Raw genomic sequence first — 22,079 nt, forward strand, 5'->3', positions numbered from 1 at the left:
GGGTTGTGCTGTTTCCAGATTGTTATATACTCACAAAAATAAACTCACAGATAAAGATAGATACACTATTATTTGCAGATGATCAAATTAGCTACATCAGAAGGTGATCTACAGAGATCAGTAACATCATTAAATGAAATTTCAGAACAATATAATATGAGAATATCAAAAGTAAAGACAAAAATAACGGATTTCAAAGGAGAAAACACAATAAGAAGTAAAATAGTGATAGGTAATAAAATATTAGAACAGATAAATACTTTCATACCTGAGATGTGACTTATCATATCAAGAAAAAAATAATTTTGGTAAAATGAACAGCATAATAAATTATATGTTCAAGCCATCCTTGGTACACCAGAAGCAACCTATATATGTTCTGTCTTAACCATCTTTTTTATATGGAAGGGAAACATGGACCATAAAAAAGAAGAATGCAAAACAGATTCAAACAGCAGAAATGAAATTTCTTAGAAAAACAGCTGGGTATACCAAGTGGGACCATAAAACAAGTGAAGAAATTTTACAATTCCTAAATATAAAACTGATTAACAACCACTATATAAGTTAATATAACAAAAATGGTTAGAACACCTAAATTGAATGGACAATAGCAGATTTTTTTAAAAAAAACACTGTTTGGATATAAAATAAATGGAAAAAGAATTAGAAGATTAAGAAAGAGATGGTATGAGACTGGAACAGGACACTTTGCCTAAAATCCATGATAGAAAGAAGCAAAGAAGGAAACATAAGTACAAATCAGAGAAACTTAGGCTATTGGAGTGGGGGAATTGCAAATATTCTTGAGCCAATTATAAAAATGAGAAAGAGGAACAAATGCGGAATGCAGTTTCTTATTTTTCAAATATAACATTATTCATATTATATTTCATTCCTGTAATGGTTTACTTTTTTATGAAAAAAAATGTCTTGGTCAAAAACAGATTTTCACCTGGAAAAAAGCATGTAAAGAATTTTTGTTAGAATGATTTTTTAAGAGAAATTTTTATTTATGATGGGAGTCTGGAAAGTTCTGATAAACACCTAGAACAAAAGTTAATTAATTTTTCTTATATATCCTAAAAGAAAAGATGTTTTCTGAAAAAACATTTTTTATATATATAAGATTATATATGGTTGCGTAGCTCAGTGGAAGTAGCAAGTGCCTTCCATGGTGCTTGATCGCCCGAATAGAGCATCATAAGTTCAATTCTAGTCACCAACTAGAGGAACTTTTGCAAAGCCTTTTGCCAACCTGGTTGGCCAAGTGGCTAGCATATCTGCTCTCCAGAAAAAAGGCTACAGGTTCAAATCCTGCTGTGGGCATGGATGTTTGTGATTGTCTGTGAAAATACCAGTAATGGTGGTGGTGGCAGGTGGTATGTCATTGTGGTTCGTTGTAGTTGGTGGATTTGAGTGGTGGAGACAGAGAGTTGTAGAGTAGGTGTCCTCCCTTGATGAGTCTTTGGACTCCCTGGAGGTCTCACATAAGAATAATAATAATAATATAAAAATAAAATTTATAAAAAAATTATTTATATGAAAAAACATTTTTGTTCTAGGTGTTTACCAGAACTTTCCAGACTCCCCCCTCCTCGTATTAAAAATTGATTTTGAAATGTTTGTGAAAAATAAAAATTGTCCACAGTATTTACAAAAAAAAAAAAAAAAGTTACTTTTTGTTGGGATGCCGGCACTGATTTCAGTTTCTCTTCTTTTAACCTCCCTACTGACTGTGGTGGATGAAATAGTAGACCAAATTGCGCTTCTTATCCATGTTATTCAATAGGTGTTACAGAATCATATCCAGATTTAGCTGGATGTCTATAGATGTCATGGCCGTTTGGGAGTAAATTATTATCTCAGTGGAGTCAAGAGACTCATTATGGGAGACCCAAACTATCCACACAATATCTATCATACCTCTCTCTAAACTTCTTCACTATTGAAGCACTCACAACTGCCTCTTCAATCCATTCCTCTCATTCACTACTCTCCAAGCAAAGAGCTTAGTTTGCGCACCCTTACTAACCATACTCTTACACAAGTTCCAGGGGTGATCCTTTGTTATCATACTACCTGTCATGTATTGAAAAAATTTATTTTGTGCCAATCTTACAAAATCTCTTCAGTAACTTATGTTTCTATCATGTCCTATTGCAGCAACCTATAAACTCTGCAACCTACACACCTTCGGTCTATCCTCATATGGAACATTCCACAGACCTGTTATCTGCTTGATTGCTCACCTCTAAATCCTCTCCATCACTTCCTGATCCCCAAGAAATGCTGGTGACCAAAATTGTGCACAGTAGTCAATGTGACCAAATCATATCCTTATAAAGAGGGATAATAACCTCTCCATCTTTACTTTTCAAGGTGTTCTTCATCCAAGTAATCCTCTGAGCTTTTTTAGCCAACATTTGCAATATGTCTTCTGAATTTCAAATTGCTATCCACCATCACCCCAGATTCCATTCCACCTTATATTACTCTCTGGTGTGTCTGCCAACCACTCTATCCATGCTGCCAGCTTCATATCCATTACTTTTTTTTTTTCTCCAACTTTTGTAACATGCCTTTGCAAAGTCTAGCAGTATCTTGGTGTAGCCATTACCTTTATCCAATTCTGTTATCACATTTATTATAAAATGTGAATAAATTACTAAGGTAGCACCTAGCTTTTACAAAGCCATGTTGCCTACCATAGAGTGTCATATTCCTATCCTCCCATTCCTGGATTTTACCTTTAACCAACTTATCCAATACTTGAACCACAATTTCTGAGATGTTAATTTATCTGTAATTTGCTACTTCTGTCTTGGAGCCACCTTTATGGTTCCTAAGATAGTTCCTAATGGAACTATCTTAATGTTTTTCCTCTCCCTCGGACCTTTGCCAGAACTAAGACCAACTCCACTGCTGTACTCACATTGATATTTTTCAATATGTTGAGTAGCTCTAGTTTATCTACCTCAATTCTCACGCCAGCCTCTGTCACATCAGTAACTACAAAGTCTCCACCTGGATGATATACCCTTGCAAAGTGATCACTTAATTACTCAACTATTTCTTCTGCTTGTGTCTCTTTCCTGTCTTTTTCTAGCCATCCTTATCATGCTAATTACCCTTCTTGCCTGCACTTTGTATTACTCATGAGCATTCTGGTCATCTTTTTGTTTATATTTCTTCCACGGTGCTGTGCTTTCTTTTTTTCAGCTTTTGCTTTATGTTGCTACTCATCCACTTAATCCTGCTTGATTTATCCTCCTGACCTGGTTATGCAGTCTGATACTACCTTGCTCAAACAATCCCTGACTGCTTTCCATGCACTAATGATACAGCTTGTTATACCATATCACTGCTTCAAGTTGCCTCCTAAGTTTGTCATAATCGCCAGCTTTGTGGTTCTACATAAACCATTTTCACACTCCCCATTTTTGAACTACCAGTCAATATGTATGTTCAGTGTGTATGCCACATATTGCATTTTTGTTTTCATTGTATAGACAGGAGCATATTGAATATATGTTGTAAGGTGCCATAGTGCATTGTTGGTCTGTAGAGTAGGAATAGATTGGACTAAAGCCATGTCAAAGAAAATACCACGGTTACATTCAAACAAGAAAATTTGTAAATATTGCAATGATTATTTGTCTCTTAGTTCTACTTATACTGGATCCATCGATAATCAAAACCCACACTATATAGTTTTTTAAGAACCATTATCCAATGAATGCATGGAGCTGTTGAAGTTGCAGAGACATCTGAAGACAAAGCATGAATGCTATAAGAATAAGCCTGTTGAATTTTTTCAAAATAAACTTCTAGAACTATGGCTATTAAAAAAAGTCTAACAAATATTGCAACCAGCAGCAAGAAATGCTGTGATTGCTTCATGTCAAGCATCCTTGTTAATTGCACAAAAGGAGACTCTCATAACCTAGCAGATAAACTGATTTTTCTTGCCAAAGTGATGGAATTATCTATGTTAGGAGAAACCACATCAAATAATTTAAATATGATTCTGTTGTCAAGCAACATTCAATCAGAGAATTCAAGAAATGGCACAAAATACGAACAAACAGCTAATTATCATAGTATGCAATAGTCAGTATTATATTATTCTCTACGATTGAATGAAAGTGTAGATGTTGTGAACTGTATCATTTGCATAACTGCATAATTTAAGATAAAATTAGTCAGAATCATCAAAAGCTGAGTATTCTCTGATCACTAGACTGGCATTATCTCTAGATCAACCTCCTCTCTCTCTGACTACAGTCATAGTTCTCTCAAAGATCTTATTCAAGCCCATTTGTTGGGTCAGGATGTTACGGATGGGCTGGATCAATATCTCTATAAAGAATTCTCCCAGCACCAGATGCCTCATTGATATCGGCCTCAGCCCCGCTCACCTATACTGACTTCCAAGAGAAAGCAGAGGAAGAGGGCTTTTGCAGTAATGCAGGCCCTCTATAAGAAGAACAGAGGGATGTGTGCCAGGACGATCTTAGATGGTGCTTCTCCTCCACTTCTAGATGATCAGCATGATGACTTTATGAAGTTCTGGAGCTCAATTTTTTCTGCTCCACCTCCACATCTTCCTGAAATGGACCGACCCTCGGTACTGCATTCCATCCCTGTATCACAGCTCTACAGTCCTGTATCTTTCCAAGAACTAAAATCAGCTTTTCCTGCAGATTCATCAGCCTCCGGACCTGATGGTTTTCCAGCGTCGAGACTTTGCAGAATGCCTCTTCCTATACTGCAAGATTTAATAGACATTCTCCTTTCCACCAGAGTTATTCCACCATACCTTTGTGCATCTAGAACTATCTTCATACCTAAGAAAGAAACCTCCAGATTTGCAGCTGATTATAGACCTATTACTATTTCCCCAGTGATTCTAAGACTTTTCCATAAAATTTTGGTGAGGAGACTTCAGCAATATGTTCAGCATGACTACTGGTAGAGAGCTTTTGTCCCTTCGGATGGCTGTGCCGAGAACATCTATCTTCTTTCTTCTCATCTTTCTAATTCCCAACATCACCTTAGGCCTCTATACATGGTGTCACTGGACCTCCAGATGGCCTTTGATAGTGTCTCTCTTCCTGCTATTCTTCAAGTGCTATCCATTGCCGGATGTCCAGAACTCTTTCTTACTTATGTTATGGAGCTGTGTTTAGGTAGCTCTATTTCTATAACAACGGGCCCCATGTAACCACCATACCCGTAGTGCAGGGGTGTACGACAGGGTGACTCTCTCTCCCCGCTATTCTTCAATTGCATCATAGATGAGTTTCTTCGCTCTCTTCCTAACCACATTGGTTACTCTCTAGGTGCCTCTTTCTTTAATGCCATGGCCTTTGCTGACTACCTTATTCTCTTAGCCTCTACTAAAGTAGGTTTGCAGGAACTCCTCAATCGGGCAGTTGACTTCTTTCATGTTCGAGGCCTTACTATTAATGCAGAGAAGTCCTGCTCATTAGCCCTTGTCCCTTCTGGGCATGACAAGAAGCTAAAGATTGAGAGTATTAAGTTTTCCCTGCATGCTAGACCATTGCATTCTTTGACCATCCTGGAGGAGTGGAGATACCTTGGGGTTATGTTCACTCCAAAGGGGGAGGTCTTCTATCCCTTCTGCTTTGGAGTCTGGGCTCTTCTTTCCTCTTAAGCCCCAGCAAAGGCTCTTTATTCTGTCCTATTATCTTCTACCCCATTACTATCATAAGTTGGTCCTTGGTAAGACCTATGTCTCAGTACTGTCCTGAATGGACAGGGCTGTCCACTCGGCTGTTAGATCGTGGCTCCGGCTTCAACCAGACACTCCAATTGCGTATATTCATGCAAGAGTGAAGGATAGCGGACTTGGAGTTCCATCACCAAGGTGGCTAATCCCATGACTTTGTTTATCTAAAATATCAAAGTTTGAAATATCCTCCTCGCTGATCTGCAGGGAAGCCTTTCTTAGCCCTATCATTCAAGAGGACTATAGACGTACCAAGGGCTGGTCCCAATATCAGGGCTCCCAGATTGAGACCGCATCAGCAGAGCATAAGAGATGGGCATTGTTACTTCATGGCTCTGTAGATGGAGCTCGCTTCAAGGAATCACATCTGGTGCCTCCCCAACATCAGTGGGTATGGAATGGCACCAGATTACTCACGGGTTATGAATACATTGATTTAATTAGAACAAGAATAAATGACCTGCCCACTAGGATCCGTACAGCCAGATGGGGCAGAGATGAAATTAGCTGTAGCTGTAGGCTGCCACTACAGTGAGACTTTGTCTCATATATCTCAATGTTGCTTTTGTGCTCATGGTGTTCGAGTGCAGAGACATGATGCCATGGTCTCCATACTGAATAATCATTTTAAGAACAAAGATTGGGAGACCATGGTTGAACCTCATTACAGAACCAATACTGGCTTTAGAAAGCTAGTAAAAAAAGTAAGACTTTCAAGTGATTTTCTTGAGGGCCCTGCAAGGCACACTGGTGGAGTGGCGTTACCACCAATATATGACTGATATGATCACACAAACTAGCATCAGGTAATACTCTTGAAAATTCTTTCGTACAGGCTTCGGCCTTCTTCAGAGTCCTTTTTAGGACTAATGCAAGAGTAGTATTGCTCCCTCAGTATGAAGTTAAATAAATAAAAATAGTCAAAATCCCCTCCACAGGGGATTCTTCCACAGAGAGGAAGTCCACTGTATTTTTCAAATTAAAATAGGGGTTCTCTCCTTTCAAAAGGTTGAAAGTTTGTTGAAAGTTTTTTTTTTTTTTTTCACTACACTTGTCATCTTCCTTGCCTGCACCTTATATTCTTCATGCTTACCCTGTTCTTTATATCTCCTCCATAACATCCTCTTTTTCAAAAGCTCTTGCATAATTCCATGTTTTATTAATTTCATCCCCATTTTATTTATCATTTCTAACCTTAAGAAAACAATCTGACATTGCCTTAAATCATAGATCCAGGACCAAGTTCGAGGCACTGCTGATTTCTCTCCCTGTCAATCAGACCTAATCTCTGCACATCGGCAATACTGTTTCCTTAATTTATCATAGTCCCCTGCTCTGTGATTCCACACATCTCTCTTTTTCTGTGAAGCTTGTACCTGTCTAGCCACCTACTGTGTCAAAACTGTATGGTCACTCTCCCCAGTTGGTAGCATCATGGTGACATCTTCTGTTTTATTACTATTTCAGATGATATTAAATCTAACACTCAAGCCCCACTTGTTGCTTCAACTGTGTCTTGCATAAGATAGTTGTCCCTAAGTAGCATAAAGATTTCAATTTCTTTGCTCATATGATATTCCCTGCTTCCAGTCAATGCCTCCTTGAAGCAAGTTCTGCATGGAGTGGGGGGGGGGGTGGAGACAGACACAACTCTTCTGAAATCATCAGTAATACCCCACCTTCTCTTTTATTTTCTGTCTGTTTGTAAAATGCTATAACCATCACATTCTATTCCTGTGAGCACATTATTCTATATTAACCACATCTCACTCACACCAATGATTTGTTGACTAACTAACCATATCAAGACCACATACTAAGCTCCCTTATTCCTAATACTCCTTGCTTTGGTATATAAGCAATGTAGGTACCCTTTTCCTTCCCACAATTCCTTACCTTATCATTCAGGTCCTTGGACACTGTTACTCCCATTGAGTCCATCTCTGCATCCTCATGTTGCCTTCCTCTCATCCCAGTTCTGGTATATTACACGCCACAGTCCAACTGTCTAGATTTTGTTTCCCTGACTGACTGCAAATTAACCTTCTCACATTGGCAGTCCACCCATCTTCACTGTCATTCTCACTGAAATATAGACCATCTGCAGCAAACAGTTCTCTACTGTCTTCAAATTTATTCCATACGTCCTCTAACTGGAGTCTTCTTTTTCTGCACTTTTTAGATATCATGCCATTCATAATCATCATTCTTCCTCAGCTCTTTACTTGGCAACACATTCACATTTCTCTCTCTCACTCTTTGGCGTCACTGTTTCTAACAAAGCTTGAAAATTCTGCACCACCTCATTTACATTGCCTTGCAAATCATTTGTTCCTACCATCATATTCAACTCCTCTGCATTTCATCTCTTCTCTATTACTTTTGACAATAGCATGATCTCAGCCAGTCTTCCTATCATTGCACTTCTCAGACATATTTTTGACATCTGCTCCATTTTTGCATCTTTTGCCATAGAGCTTTTATACAGCACTACATGACTTTTCACCATTCCACTGAAATCATTTACTAACCATATTCCTCTATAATTTCTATAGCCGTCATCTCTAACTCATTTCATAAATATAGATATTTAACTAACCTTAGCTTTTAACAAATCTCATGGAACATTTCTTCCAACAGTTATTTGTTAACTTTGATGCAAAGTTTTCCACTATACTTTCAGAATTCTTTTTTATGCCCTCTACTCCAGTATTTTCTATATTTTGTTACCTGTATTGCTTCTTTTAATTCTGCCAGTCTAATTGTTCTATATTTGTACTAATTTCTTCATTGTTATTTTACATCACCAAATTGGGATTATATCATAAATTCTTATAATGTTCTTTACATTGTTTCTCTTTATTGTTTAATTTCCCTAATTTAATCTAATTTAATTTCCTTCTTTTGAAATATTTTGGCAGATATTTCATGCCTTCCATGTATAGGTTAATAAATATTTGGAAGAATGATTATTGCACAAAATGTTACACTTTTATTGCATTTTTGTAGAAAGGCTTATACGCTGGTTAAATGTGATAATTAATACTTAAGGAATTGACAGCGTACACTAGAAATATAAATTAAATCAACTTGAAAGTATATATTAAAGTTGATTTAATTTATATTTCTAGTGTACGCTGTGAATTCCTTAAGTATTAATTATCATTATTGCATTTTCTATATCTCTGTTCAAAATTTTTCCTCTTTTTAATATTTGATTTTTCTTTTTAAGTAATTCACAGCTTCCTTTTGAATTATATGTTCATTAATTTTGGCTTCTTTTAAGTAAACTGTTAATTGCAATACGTTTTTTTGTGTAATAAGATATGTTTTGTATACTTGTTCTATTCTGTGTTTTTTCTAATATATATCTTTTCTCCATTTTGTTAGTATTTTTGTTTTAGAAACAACTAAGTAATGATCTGAAAAGATTTAATTTCCTCTTTAAATGTGTACATCTCTTACATTTGAAGACAGTTTACAATTAGCAAAGAAGGCCCTCCAATTTGGCATGTGTACGGTGGGGGGGGGAGGGGTCACATAAGGTTGGTTGCCTTATGCAAAACTCTCCAATCTTATCAAAGAAAAATTTTCATAACTCAAAGCTTCAAGTGAAAAATCATCTGCCCTTATATACTTTAATTATTATTATTTTTTTTTTTTCATATTTTGGTTGCTTTTCTACCTTATGTTGAACTGCAGATTGAATTCCATTCCTCCTTTTTCATTCATGTTTCTAATGATTGTTATTTCATAAAATAAATTTTCAAATGAGATTATCATCCATGAAAAGTTGTAAAAATAATCTATATTTATTATTATGACTACACTGGAGATTAGATAATATGGGAACCCCTGCTATAGGGACTAAACATTGAATTTTTCAAACCACTTTGGCTTTCTCTAAGCAGAATGGTGGTATTTCACTGCTGATGAAAATAATTTATTACCAACACCCATCACAGTGGAATTTGAATTCATAGCTTGTTGGTTAGAGAACAGAGGGGCTGTCCAGTCAATCAACCAGGCCAGCTCCAAACATTCCAGAATATCCTTATTTGAATTATACATATTTGATCATAAAATATTTAAAAAAAAGAGACTTTTTTTATGGTTATGAGACCATAGGTTCTTTAATTAATACATATATTAGTATAATCCCACCTACTAGTTTTGCTAGCGACTGTCTAACTTTGTCAAGGCTCGAACGGTATACACAAGAAAATATGAGAGAATAAAACTTTGCTAACTGTTAGGCAGTTAAGTTTGAACATATACGTGACAATGCATGCATGTGTTGAGAAGCTTCAGTCAGTATCATGGATACGTGTTGTATGCACACGTGCTACATGTTTTTTTGCGTATTGTAGTTCCGTTAAACTGAGTGAGTTGATTAAGTTTTTCCATATATCTTTCAGTATGGCACCCTGATTTCTGTTGAGGTTGTTACCCGTTCTTAATACCACTGCCGCTTCCTTGAAAATTCTGTAACTGTAATCATCATCTAAGTATGGCATAGAGCTATTTTTCCAGTCAATTGCATGGTTGGAAGTAGAAAAGTGATGTGCTAAGCCTGAGGAGACTGTTCTGTTGTGATTGACATCCCCAACATGCTCCTTCTGTGCGATTTCCAGGCTTCTTGAAGTTTGCCCAATATATGAAAGCCCACACGTACATAGAATTCTATAAACACCTGGATATTTGAAAAATGGTACACTGTCTTTAGGAGATCTTAATACTTGTCTGATGGTAGTAGTTGGCTTAAATACCACTCTGATGTTGTGAGATTTTAACATTCTCGCTAATCTTGAAGAGACTGAATCAACATAAGGGATGACTACTGTTGAAGCGTACTAGGTGACTGTTCCTTGTTGTTGGAGGTTGTCTTTATAAAGGAATTTGTTTTATAAAGGAATTTTGTAGGGAAACCATTCTGCAATAGTGCTATAGCAATTTGAGAAAGTAAGTTCTGTCTGTACCTCTTCTTCGTCTGAAATAAACTTTTTGGCTCTGTTCTGTTGTGAATCTGTTCTTATGTTCTTTAATGTTTTTGTGGTCTATGATGATTAGAAGAATAATGTAAATAACGTCCAGTATCTGTAGGTTTTCTGTATATGGAAAATTTAAAATTATTCTCCTGCCTTTTCACCAGTATATCTAGGAAGGGGAGGTTTTTTTTTTTTTTTTCAACTTCTAGAGTAAATTTAATTTTGTTGTGAAGTGAGTTTATTCTCTCTAAAAACACTTGTAGGTGTTTTTCCATGTTTTCATTCCAAATGATGAAAATATCATCAACGTATCTCCACGATATCGATGGTTTAGGTGTAATTTTGGTAAAAATTTAATTTTCCAACTTTTTCATGAATAGGCCTGCACAAGGTGGTGACAGTGGGCTACCCAATTGTTGGCCTTCCAATTGTTGGTAAACTGTGTTGTTTACTTTGAAGAAATTTGATTTCAGGCAGTGATTGAACAACTGTGTAATATCTGTAGGGAAGAGATCTTTAATAATGTTAATGACCTCCTCCACTGGAACATTTGTAAATAAGGAAACTACATCCAGGCTGGCCATTATGTCCATTTGTGATGTCTTAACATACTTCAGTTTCTCTACAAATTGTTGAGAGTTCTTAATATATGACTCTTTTTGTCTAATTTTTCCTTTTAGTAAATTGGCAAGGTGTTTAGCCAATAGGTATGTAGTGGAGGATCTGCCATCCACAATCGGACACAGTGGAACACCCTCCTTATGCACTTTGGGTGTACCATAAAGGCGAGGAGTTATGAGATGTGCAGATTTGAGTTTTCTTTTTAATTCCTCAGGCCAAAATCATATAACGTGTGTGCATACAACACGTCAGTCAGTATCCATGATACTGACTGAAGCTTCTCAACACATGCACGCATTGTCACACATATGTTCACACTTAACTGCCTAACAGTTAGCAACGTTTCTGTATTCTCTCATATTTTCTTGTGTGTACCGTTCGAGCCTTGACAAAGCTAGACAGTCGCTAGCGAAACTAGTAGGCGGGATTATACTAATATACAGGGTGTTCGGGATAAATTTGACATATTTATAATTAATTATATTTTTCCGTAAGTTACATGTATTAACACACACTTCTCTTCATTTAAAAGTTTGGACCCTTCTTCATTCATATACAAGATGTCAGAAAGGATGGATAGCTGGAACCCACCTGAATCATGGAAGAGAATAACTTGTATCATGATGATTCGTGCCCGCCATCAAAATAAGGATATTACGACTGCTGCCCAATGCTCCCTGAATACAGTAAAAACAATCAGGCATGAACTAGAGACTTGCAATGGTGACTACGAGGATGTAGCAAGAAGAAAGATCCCTAGCAGACAATCTGATTGCGTTCGTACAGCAGAATTCCTCGCAAATCTGCAGGAACAGGTGTTGAAGAACCCTGGCATTGGAATTCGGGCTTTGTTCGTGGAGTTGCTAACTGTAGTCAAGCCCTGGATAACAAGGGTAGCCAATGGTAGGCCGTATGTATGGCAGCAGGATTCGGCCCCTTGCCACACCTCTGGGAAAAGTCAAAAATGGTTGTCTGAAAATTTCTACGACTTCACCAGTCCAAATGTTTGGCCTCCAAACTCCCCAGACCTTAACCCCATGGATTATTTTGTATGGGGCGCAGTTGAAAAAGACACCAATCGCACTTCCAGTAATACAAAAGCCCAGTTAATGGATAAAATTAAAACAGTTTTTGCGGCCCTTCCCAGGGAGACTGTAGCATCAGCTTGTTCGAGGTTCCGAAGCAGAATTGAAGCTGTGATCGATGCTAATGGTGGTTATTTTGAGTAAATCTTGTTGATAGTATTGTAATTAACTCTGCCTGTAATGTTTTTTTGTCAATTCATTAAATTTAATAGATACAAAGAAGATTTTCTTTTTCCTTACGAAACTGTCAAATTTATCCCGAACACCCTGTATGTATTAATTAAAGAACCTGTGGTCTCATAACCACGAAAAGTCTCATTTTTTAAGAATATCCTTATCTTCAGGTTTTATTCCTAAAATATTTTTTCCACCTTCATGATTGTTATCTTCTGTATTCTTTTAATACTCTTCTCATGACTTTTGTTTACTTAGCTTTCTTATATTTTTCTCTGTAATTTATAAAAAATACATGCTGATTTGCTTGCTGTGAACTTTCTGTGTGTGTGTGTGTGTGTGTGTGTGTGTGTGTATATATATATATTTTTTTTTTTTTTTTTTTCCCCCAATGGACTGCTTTTATTTGTTGTGTCCATTGCAAAGTTTTTATTTTAATTTTCTTGCAGGCAATTTTCTAGTAGGCCTTAATTAATGAACATTTTCTTCTGATATTGCCAACCAGTTTCTGAATGTTAAAGCAACTATACTGTTTTAATCTCTATTTCAAGTTTATTCAACACTCAAAATCTCTTCATTCTGACTGGCCATTATTCTGTCTACCTCTTCCACGTCATGCTCTTTTCCCTTTCTGTGCTAGAAAATCATATAGTGGACCAAACATCCCCCCCCCCTCTAATTTTTGCTTATTATCTTCTCTTTATGAAAAACAGTTTCAGGAGTAGGCAGCTGAAGATGAGCTCATTGAAATTAATATATTTAGACAAGACTATATTAATATATTTAGACAAGGTTGTTATTGTTATTATTTTTCTTATTTTCCATCTGTACTTGTTTGTATTGCTTGTCTTTTTCTGTTATTCAGTGCTCTGATAATGATGCATGAAAAAATGAAATGTTTACTGATCACAATATTGTTTAAATTGTGGTCAGAAAAATTAGGACTAAAATAAGTCATTCATAAAACTCCAAATAAATTAAAAAACTTATTTGCATATTTAAATACTAATTTTTTTTTTTTTTGTAAAACAGCATTTCAGTATAAATATGACAGGAATACTGCTATATATATATATATATATATATATATATATATATACAGCAATCGCTCAATTAATGCACCCCCTATTAGTGCGTCATTTTTTTTCGATATCCAAATTCAATTAGTGTGCCTATATACATCTTAAAAATAATTTATGGCTAATTATTTTAAAAAATCACTCACTATTTCCATGTACACTATTTCCAAATTTACTGCCAAACTTTATGTCGTCTGCTTTACATAGCATTTTACTGATCATATCTCGTGCAATTGTTTTCCTTACTTTTTTATTTTAAATTAGTTTCCTAACCTTTAATCATGAGTAAAAGAATTAGTGAGCAAAAAATAGAAGTGTGAAAATTATTCAAAAAGTAATCTGATTGGAAGAAAAACTTTAAATAATAAAGAAAAATGAACAAGGTGAGTCCAGAGCAAAGATAGAACAAGAACACAAAAATGGGTGAATCAACTGCTGAATACAAAGAGAAAAGTAAGGCTGCTTCAAGTTCATCCGGCATGCACTCGAAATCAAAGTATTATAATGATTCAATTAGAGAGACTTCTTTTTACATGGATCAAAGATTGTAACCAAAAACGGATCCTGCTAAACACCGGCCTTATTAAATCAAAAGCATTGTCTCTTTGTAACCTGGAAAGAAAGGGCTATCAATGATGGAAAAGAAGAAGAATTCCACGTTAGTGCTGGGTGATTTGAGCATTTCAAAAAGAGAAATAGCTTACATAATGTTCTAATCATAGACGAAGCTGCAAGTGCAGATAAGGAGATATCCAGAGATTTTGAAGAAAATTGTGTAAGAAGGGGACTATTGTGATCAACAAATATTTAATGTCGATGAAAGCGGCCTTTTTTGGAAGCGAATGCCTTCCAAGACTTTTCTAGCCAAATCAGAGAAATCTCAGCCTGGTTATAAAGTTGCAAAGTCAAATGAAATTACTGCTAGCAATATGCGAGCTGTTTGGAAGCACATTCTTCCACATTGTGCAAATGATTTTAGAGGTTTTTCAAATGAATCTAAGTTAATTAAATCTCATTCTGAGAAGTTGAGTGATTCCGACCTGCTAAATTTAGATGCACAGCAGGAAGATTCTGAAGAATATGAAGAAAATTTAATTGCTGCCAAGATCAAAGAGGTTTCACAGAAATAATTTTAAAATAGTTTTCGTACAATTGAAGTTTTTAAGCAGCAATGCTTAGTGGCTGACCCTGATGAAGAGAGAAGCAGTAAAATTTGCAGAAGTAGTAGAAGAGGCAATAGGGCCATACTGTCAGTTGTATAAAAAAAAGAAACAGAATGCCCACCAAACTACGTTAGCTCAATTCTTTGTTAAGAAGCAGAATAATAAATTTATATTCTGAATATCTTTTATTGTCTTTCAGCTTCATGGTTTTCCTTTAACTAGGCCCTGAGACATACCCTAATACTTTTATAAAAAAATAAAAAAAATTAAGGGTCAAAAAAGAAATCTGAGGAACGAATTATACATTTTCCCATAGATTATTATATTCAATTAGCGTGTTTTCGATTAATGCGCCATTTTAAAGAACGCATTAGGCGCATTAATTGAGGGATTGCTGTATTGTTATTATTTTATATGACTCCCACCTGAGTGAAAGATTGCAAACCTACATTAGTACTGTATGTACTACAGTACATTAGTTACATTACAGTACTGGTGGACTAAAGACTTTTTTTTTAATATTTTTATTAATTTTATATCTTCTTTTTGTAATTTTTATTTGTTTTCTATATTTGCATTACTAAATATCCTATTTTCAATATTTCATAGGATAAAGAAGTGATTAATCCATTTCCAGTTCCATTACTTATTTTAGGATCAAAATATGACATATTTCAAGTAAGAATTCTTATTTTAATTCTCCTTACACATAAAACTATTATTATTATTAAGAATAATTATAGAAGGTCATCAATATCAAATGTAATGCTTATCATACCATGCCTTAAATATTTCGTTTTGAGATTCTTTCTTTCAGGGTGATGCACTACCATGTTTAAGAACTTACTTTAATTAAATTAAAATAAAATTTGATGTTTTGACCTTTATATTAAGGTCATTTTCAGGAATATATATATATATACCCTGGATCTCAAGCTACATTGGGCTTGCGAACCAGTGTCCTACATACTACACTGGGCCTACTATACTACACTGGGCTGAGAATAATTGCTTGGTCAGCTGTTTATCATAGCCTGACCTCTGGTGGAAAATAAATAAATAATAATAATAAAAAAATAAAATAATAAAATAAAAAAACCATAATTATATTAGTAAAATTGCATCAGCAGTTGTTCTTTCTTATAATCCTTTACTTTAAATTTCTGTTTGCTGCCTGAGAGTTACTGTGTTGTTATTCAATTAAATTTCTTTTCTTTTGGTATTCACTGTGCAGATTTTTCTTCTTTTTCCAGACACCAGGTGGGTTGTAAGTGAGCCATCATAATCCTTGGAATTATCAGTGTCATTTTTGTTACAATTTGGTTGGTTGATAAGCATTTTGCAGGTTTCCTTGAATATACGTTCCTTAAATGTTTTGGTCCAATGTAAGGACTGGGTGCCCATCCAGTCAGTCTACTGGCATGTTTGAGGTGTATGGTCAAAAAGGCCTGTTTTTCCATAACAGAAGATATGGAAAAATCTTCTGTTATTGGATAGTAGGTTACAGATGCAACAGATCTGGTATATGCCTGGTTAGGGAAGGGAAGGGAGGCGATCCTTAGAAGAGCTCAGTATGTTTTTTTATTTTCATTGGTGGTTTAAATGTGGATTTTATGTTGTATTTTTGCAGTGCATTGTCTGTTCTTTCAGATAATCCTTGTATATAGTGGATGGCTATAGCCTTACTGTAATCCTTTTTTTATTTTTCTTTGTATTTTTGTGAAATATGGATTGTTTTCTTGTTGTAGCCATTCTTTATAAATGTTTTTCTTATTATTATTTATTATTAACGTCTGACCTCCATGGAGTCAGAGACTCATCATGGGAGATACACTGTATCGCACAGAAAGCTCATCCAACTATGCCTTAAAACTGATTCAGTGTATCTATATTAACAACACACTCAGACAATGCATTCCACTCACCAACTACTCTCCATACAAAAAACCTACTCCTCTGCTCACACCCTCCTTATTTAGTTTCCAGGGATAACATCTTGTACTGTCCCCCCCCCCTCTCCCATTCTATGACAAATTTTTTCCATGTCAACCTGATAAGAATTCCTGATTAACTTATATGTCTCAATCATATAAGTTAACCTGTCCTATTTATAAAGCTTTGCAGTTTACATTCTTTCCATCTGTCTTCATACTCCACATTCCAAAGACTACTACCCACCTTTGTGAATCTTCTCTGGATCCTTTATAACATATCCTCGTCACCATGAAAACCCGGTGACCAAATCTGTGTACAATAATCCATTTGAGACTTTTTCAAAGCCTTATACAATGGAATCATGAGGTCTTTATTTCTACATTAAATTAAAGATGCAAAGAAATTATATTTGTGATTTAATACTTTATCCAAGTGTAAGCAAACAAAGTTTGCATCTGAAGTATTTTCAGGACAGGGCAGCTCGTATATAGAGGATAATGACTTCATATCACTTGCCTTAGTATCCCGTAATGAAAGCCTATATCCTTATAGACATGTATACTAAGGCAAGTGATGTGATGTGAAGTCATTAGCCTCTATATTATTATTATTATTATTGCAGGCAACTCCAAGGAGTCCTTAGACTCATCGAGGGAGGCCCTAAACATCATGTCAACAACTATTCAGCTTCCACACAGTACTTATCGTACCTTGCCTTGAATCCACTCACAGTCATCGCACCCACAACAGACTCTGGCAACTTATTCCACTCATTCACCATTCTCCATGCAAAAAACCGAGTTCTAACACCTTTGCTAACCACACTGTTGCCCAGTTTCCATGGATGGCCCCTAGTCCTCCCACCACCAGATCTGTTCTGAAAAATATGCTCTGAATTAATCTTATAGATACCTTCAGTAATTTGAATGTCTCAATCATATCACTCCACTTCTGCCTATCAACCAGTGTCTGTGACCCACAAATCTTCAACCTGTTCTCATAAGGTTCATTCCATAGACCTGCTATCATCTTGGTCACTCACCTCTGGATCCTCTCTACCTCCTCCCCATCAAGAAGAAACCCTGGTGCCCAGATATGGGCACAGTAGTCAAGATTGGGGTCTTGTCAAGACTCGATACAGAGAAACAATAACTTGCTTGTCTCTGCTCGTGAATATTCTTCAGCAACCAAGTGATTTGATGAGCTGATTTAGCCACTTTTGCAATGTGCCCTCTAAACTTCAACTCCCTATCCACCAACACCTCCAAATCCCTGGCTTCGTCAATCTCCTGGAGTACAGTTCCACCAATGTGGTATACTGATGCTAATCTTTTCACCACAAAATGCATAACCTTACACTTTGCCACATTACATTGACATCCATTCTATTTAGCCCAGTGCCCCCCAATCTATCCAAATCATCTTGCAAAATTTTGACATCATGTGCATTCACTATTGCTCTACCCAACTTTGAATCATCATCAGCGAACAAATGAATACTTCCTCTCAGATCCTTTCCGATATCATTAATGAACAAATTAAATAGTAGTGGTCCAACAACAGAACCCTGCGGCACACCACTAGTCACAGGCCATCTTTTGGACTCTATTCCTGAATAAACTACTCTCTGATATCTCTCCATCAACCACCTGCCTATCTGTCTCACCAACCCTATATCCATCCCCATATGCTGCAGTTTGCTGATTAGAATTCCATGTGGTATCCTGTCAAATGGTCTTAGCAAAGTCCAGCAGTATGACTGTAAACCCATTACCCTTATCCAGCTCAGCCATCACTGTGTTATAATACGTGAGCAAGTTAGTGAGGCATGATATACCCTTCACAAAGCCATGCTGTCTCCCATACATTATCCCGTTATCATCTATCCATTCCTGTATTCTTCTCTTGACTACTTTCTCCAAAACCTTGACAAAGACTCCTGATATGCTGATCTGTCGATAATTTGCAACAGCAGTCTTGGAACCTTCCTTATGCAGTGGTAATATTTTCATTTCTTTCCACCACCTTGGGACTAACTCAGACCTGAGACTCAAAGTAAACAAAATGGTCAAGGGCGCTGACAATTCTTTTGCTGCTTCACATAAGACCCCAAGCTGGCTTACAAATATACTTGCTAAAAAATATAATATTCACCTCCATTTCATTCACCTCAATTCCCATATAACCTGTTGGATCTTTCATTCCTGCAATATCACCACCTGAATAATATACTCTTGCAAAGTACTCGCTCATGTAGACGTCAACTTGGGGAAGTTTCTTGGAGGGAGGAATTGGAAAGCCGGGATATCATTAGGGCTTGGGAAATTGGGAAGGTATATTTGTTAGCAACAATGGTAAGCTGTATTCCACGAGTGAAGAAGAGGACACAATTTGGAGTAAAGTGGATGACAAAAAATATTGACACGATGAGTCTTTTGACTCCATGGAGGCTTGAATAATAATAATAATAATTCCGTTACCTCCCTACCATCGGAATTCCTTAAAATCATTCTGCCGTATACATTTTTTCTTTTTCTTGCAGCATATCGAAGAAACTGTTTCGGATTCTCTTTAGCTGGCGTGACTAATTTCCTTTCATAATCAGCTTTTGCTTTCCTTACCACACTTGTTACCTTTCTGGCCTGTGCTTTATACTGTTTGTGTGCCTGCAGGTCACCTTTCTCTTTAAATTCCCTCCACAGTTGTTTCTTTTTTTGCAGCTCAAGCTTAATGCTGTTATTCATCCATTTAACCCCTGCTTGATTTACTATCCGGAATCTAGGTATACAGTCAGCCATTATCTCCTTCAAACACTGCTTTAGCACTTCCCATGCCCTATCAACTTCCAGCCCTAGCAGTTTTACATGCCATGGCATTGAACCAAGCAATCTCCTGAGCTTGTCATACTCACTAGCCTGGTACTTCCACATGTACCCTTTCTTAATTGAAAATTCCACACATTTGGCCACCTCCCAGGTCAAAACCTTATGGTCACTCTCACCAATTGGTGGTAAAGTGGTCATATTCATTACAGCCAAATTCTCTGATGCAATTACTAGGTTAAGCACTCTCGAACCCCTAGTATATTCCATTACATGCTGTCTCAGGTAGTTATCCCTTAATAACTGCTTAAAATCCAATTCCTTCGTCCCATGTGTCCTCCCATGGAATAGTATAAAGTGCAGGCCAGAAGGGTTATGAGTGTGGTAAGAAAAGCAAAAGGGGATTATGAAAGAACATTAGCCATGCGAGCTAAAGAGAATCCCAAACAAAAATGTTGCAAGTAAAAGAAAAAATGTATATTGTAGGGAGGTAACGGAATCAGTTGATATAGTTGAATTACTGAGCGAGCACTTTGCAAGAGTATATCATCCAGGTGGTGACATTGCAGGAATGAATGAACCAATAGCTTATATGGGAATCGTGATAAATGAAGTGGAGGTGAATAGTCTATTACAAAACCTCAATGTCAATACATCTGTGGGATCGGATGGTATACCAGCTCATGTCATACATGAAGTGGCTAAAGAATTGTCAGTGCACTTGACCATTTTGTTTAATTTGAGTCTTGGGTCTGGGTTAGTCCCGAGGGGGTGGAAAGAGGAGAAAATAGTTCCACTGTATAAAGGAGGTTCCAAGACTGTTGTTGTAAATTACCACCGATCAGCATATCAGGAATTGTTGTGAAGGTCTTGGAGAAAATAGTCAAGAGAAAAATACAGGATTGGATAGATGAAAATGGGATACTGTATGAGGGACAGCATGGTTTTGTGAAGGGTAGATCATGTCTCAGTAACTTGCTCACGTTTTATAACACATTGACGGCTGAACTGTATAAGGGTAATGGGTTTACAGTGATTCTACTGGACCTTGCTAAGGCCTTTGACAGGATACCACATGGAATTCTAATCAGTAAACTGCATCATATGGGGATTGATATAGATTTGGTGAGATGGATAGGGGGGTGGTTGATGGAGAGATGTCAGAGAGTGGTTTATTCATTAGTAGAGTCCAAAAGATGGCCTGTGACTAGTGGTTTGCCGGAGGGTTCTGTTCTTGGACCACTACTTTTCAATTTGTTCATTAATGATATAAGAAAGGATCTGAGAGGAAGTGTTCATTTGTTTGCTGATGATGCAAAGTTGGGTAGAGCCATAGTGAGTGCAAAGGATGTCAAAATTTTGCATGATGATTTGGATAGTTTGGAGGACTGGGCTAAAGATAATGGATGTCAATTTAATGTGGCAAAGTGTAAAGTTATGCATTTTGAAGTGAAAAGATTAGAAGCAGTATATCACATTGGTGGGACCGTACCTCAGGAGATTGATGAGGCCAGGGATTTGGGAGTGTTGGTGGATAGGGAGTCAAAGTTTAGGGGGCACATTGCAAAAGTGGCTAAATCAGCTCATCAAATCACTTGGTTGCTGAAGAATACATTGATGAGCAGAGACAAGCAAGTTATTGTTCCTCTGTATCGAGCCTTGATAAGACCCCATCTTGACTATTGTGCCCAGATTTGGGCACCAGGATTTCTTCTTGATGGGGAGGAGGTGGAGAGGATCCAGAGACGAGTGACCAAGATGATAGTAGGTCTATGGAATGAACCTTATGAGAACAGGTTGAAGATTTGTGGGTTGCAGAAATTGGTTGATAGGCAGAAAAGGAGTGATATCATTGAGACATTCAAATTACTGAAGGGTTTCTATAAGATTAATTCAGAAGATATTTTTGAGAATAGGACTGGTGGTGGGAGGACTAGGGGTGGGCAAGAGTGTGGTTAGCAAGGGTGTTAGAGCTAGGTTTTTTACTTGGAGAGTGGGGAATGAGTGGAATAAGCTGCCAGAGTCTGTTGTGGGTGCCATGACTGTGAATGAGTTCAAGGCGAGGTATGATAGATACTGTGTGAATGTCGAATTGTTGTTCTTGACATGTTGTTAGGGCCTCTCTCAATGAGTCTAAGGACTCCTTGGAGTTGCCTGTAATAATAATAATAATTTGTAGCCACTGCCTTATCACCACCTTTATGCATTGGAATAATTTTACCTTCTGTCCACTCTCTTGGAACCTGTGCTGTTGTAAGACTCTTATTCAACAGGCATGCCAATTTCCTGGAACATTCCCTTAAGACATGTGGTGATATGTCATTAAATCCTATCGCTTTATTGACATCCAGCTTGTTTATTTTATCATATTCCCCCTGCATGCTCACAGATAAGCCATCCTCTCCTATGTCCTCTATACTTGAGTTTTTCATGATTTCACCGTGATGAGGATGAAAC

At 36.8% G+C, this 22,079-nt stretch overlaps 1 protein-coding gene across 2 annotated transcripts in view; it reads left to right on the forward strand.

Moving 5' to 3' along the window:
* The window catches only part of LOC150102550 (cytoplasmic dynein 2 light intermediate chain 1), a 372,826-nt gene that overhangs the window by 195,790 nt on the left and 154,957 nt on the right, over nt 1-22,079 (forward strand). For both annotated transcript variants that reach the window (XM_090398816.1, XM_090398815.1), the window contains one exon: nt 15,475-15,543. In XM_090398816.1, coding sequence (XP_090254942.1) covers nt 15,475-15,543 — 69 coding nt within the window. The remainder of the gene's footprint in view (nt 1-15,474; nt 15,544-22,079) is intronic.

Source organism: Typopeltis vanoorti, chromosome 10 (genome assembly GCF_054136105.1).
Source record: "Typopeltis vanoorti isolate ZY-2024b chromosome 10, IOZ_Tvanoo_1.0, whole genome shotgun sequence".
In the NCBI taxonomy this organism is placed as follows: domain Eukaryota; kingdom Metazoa; phylum Arthropoda; class Arachnida; order Uropygi; family Thelyphonidae; genus Typopeltis; species Typopeltis vanoorti.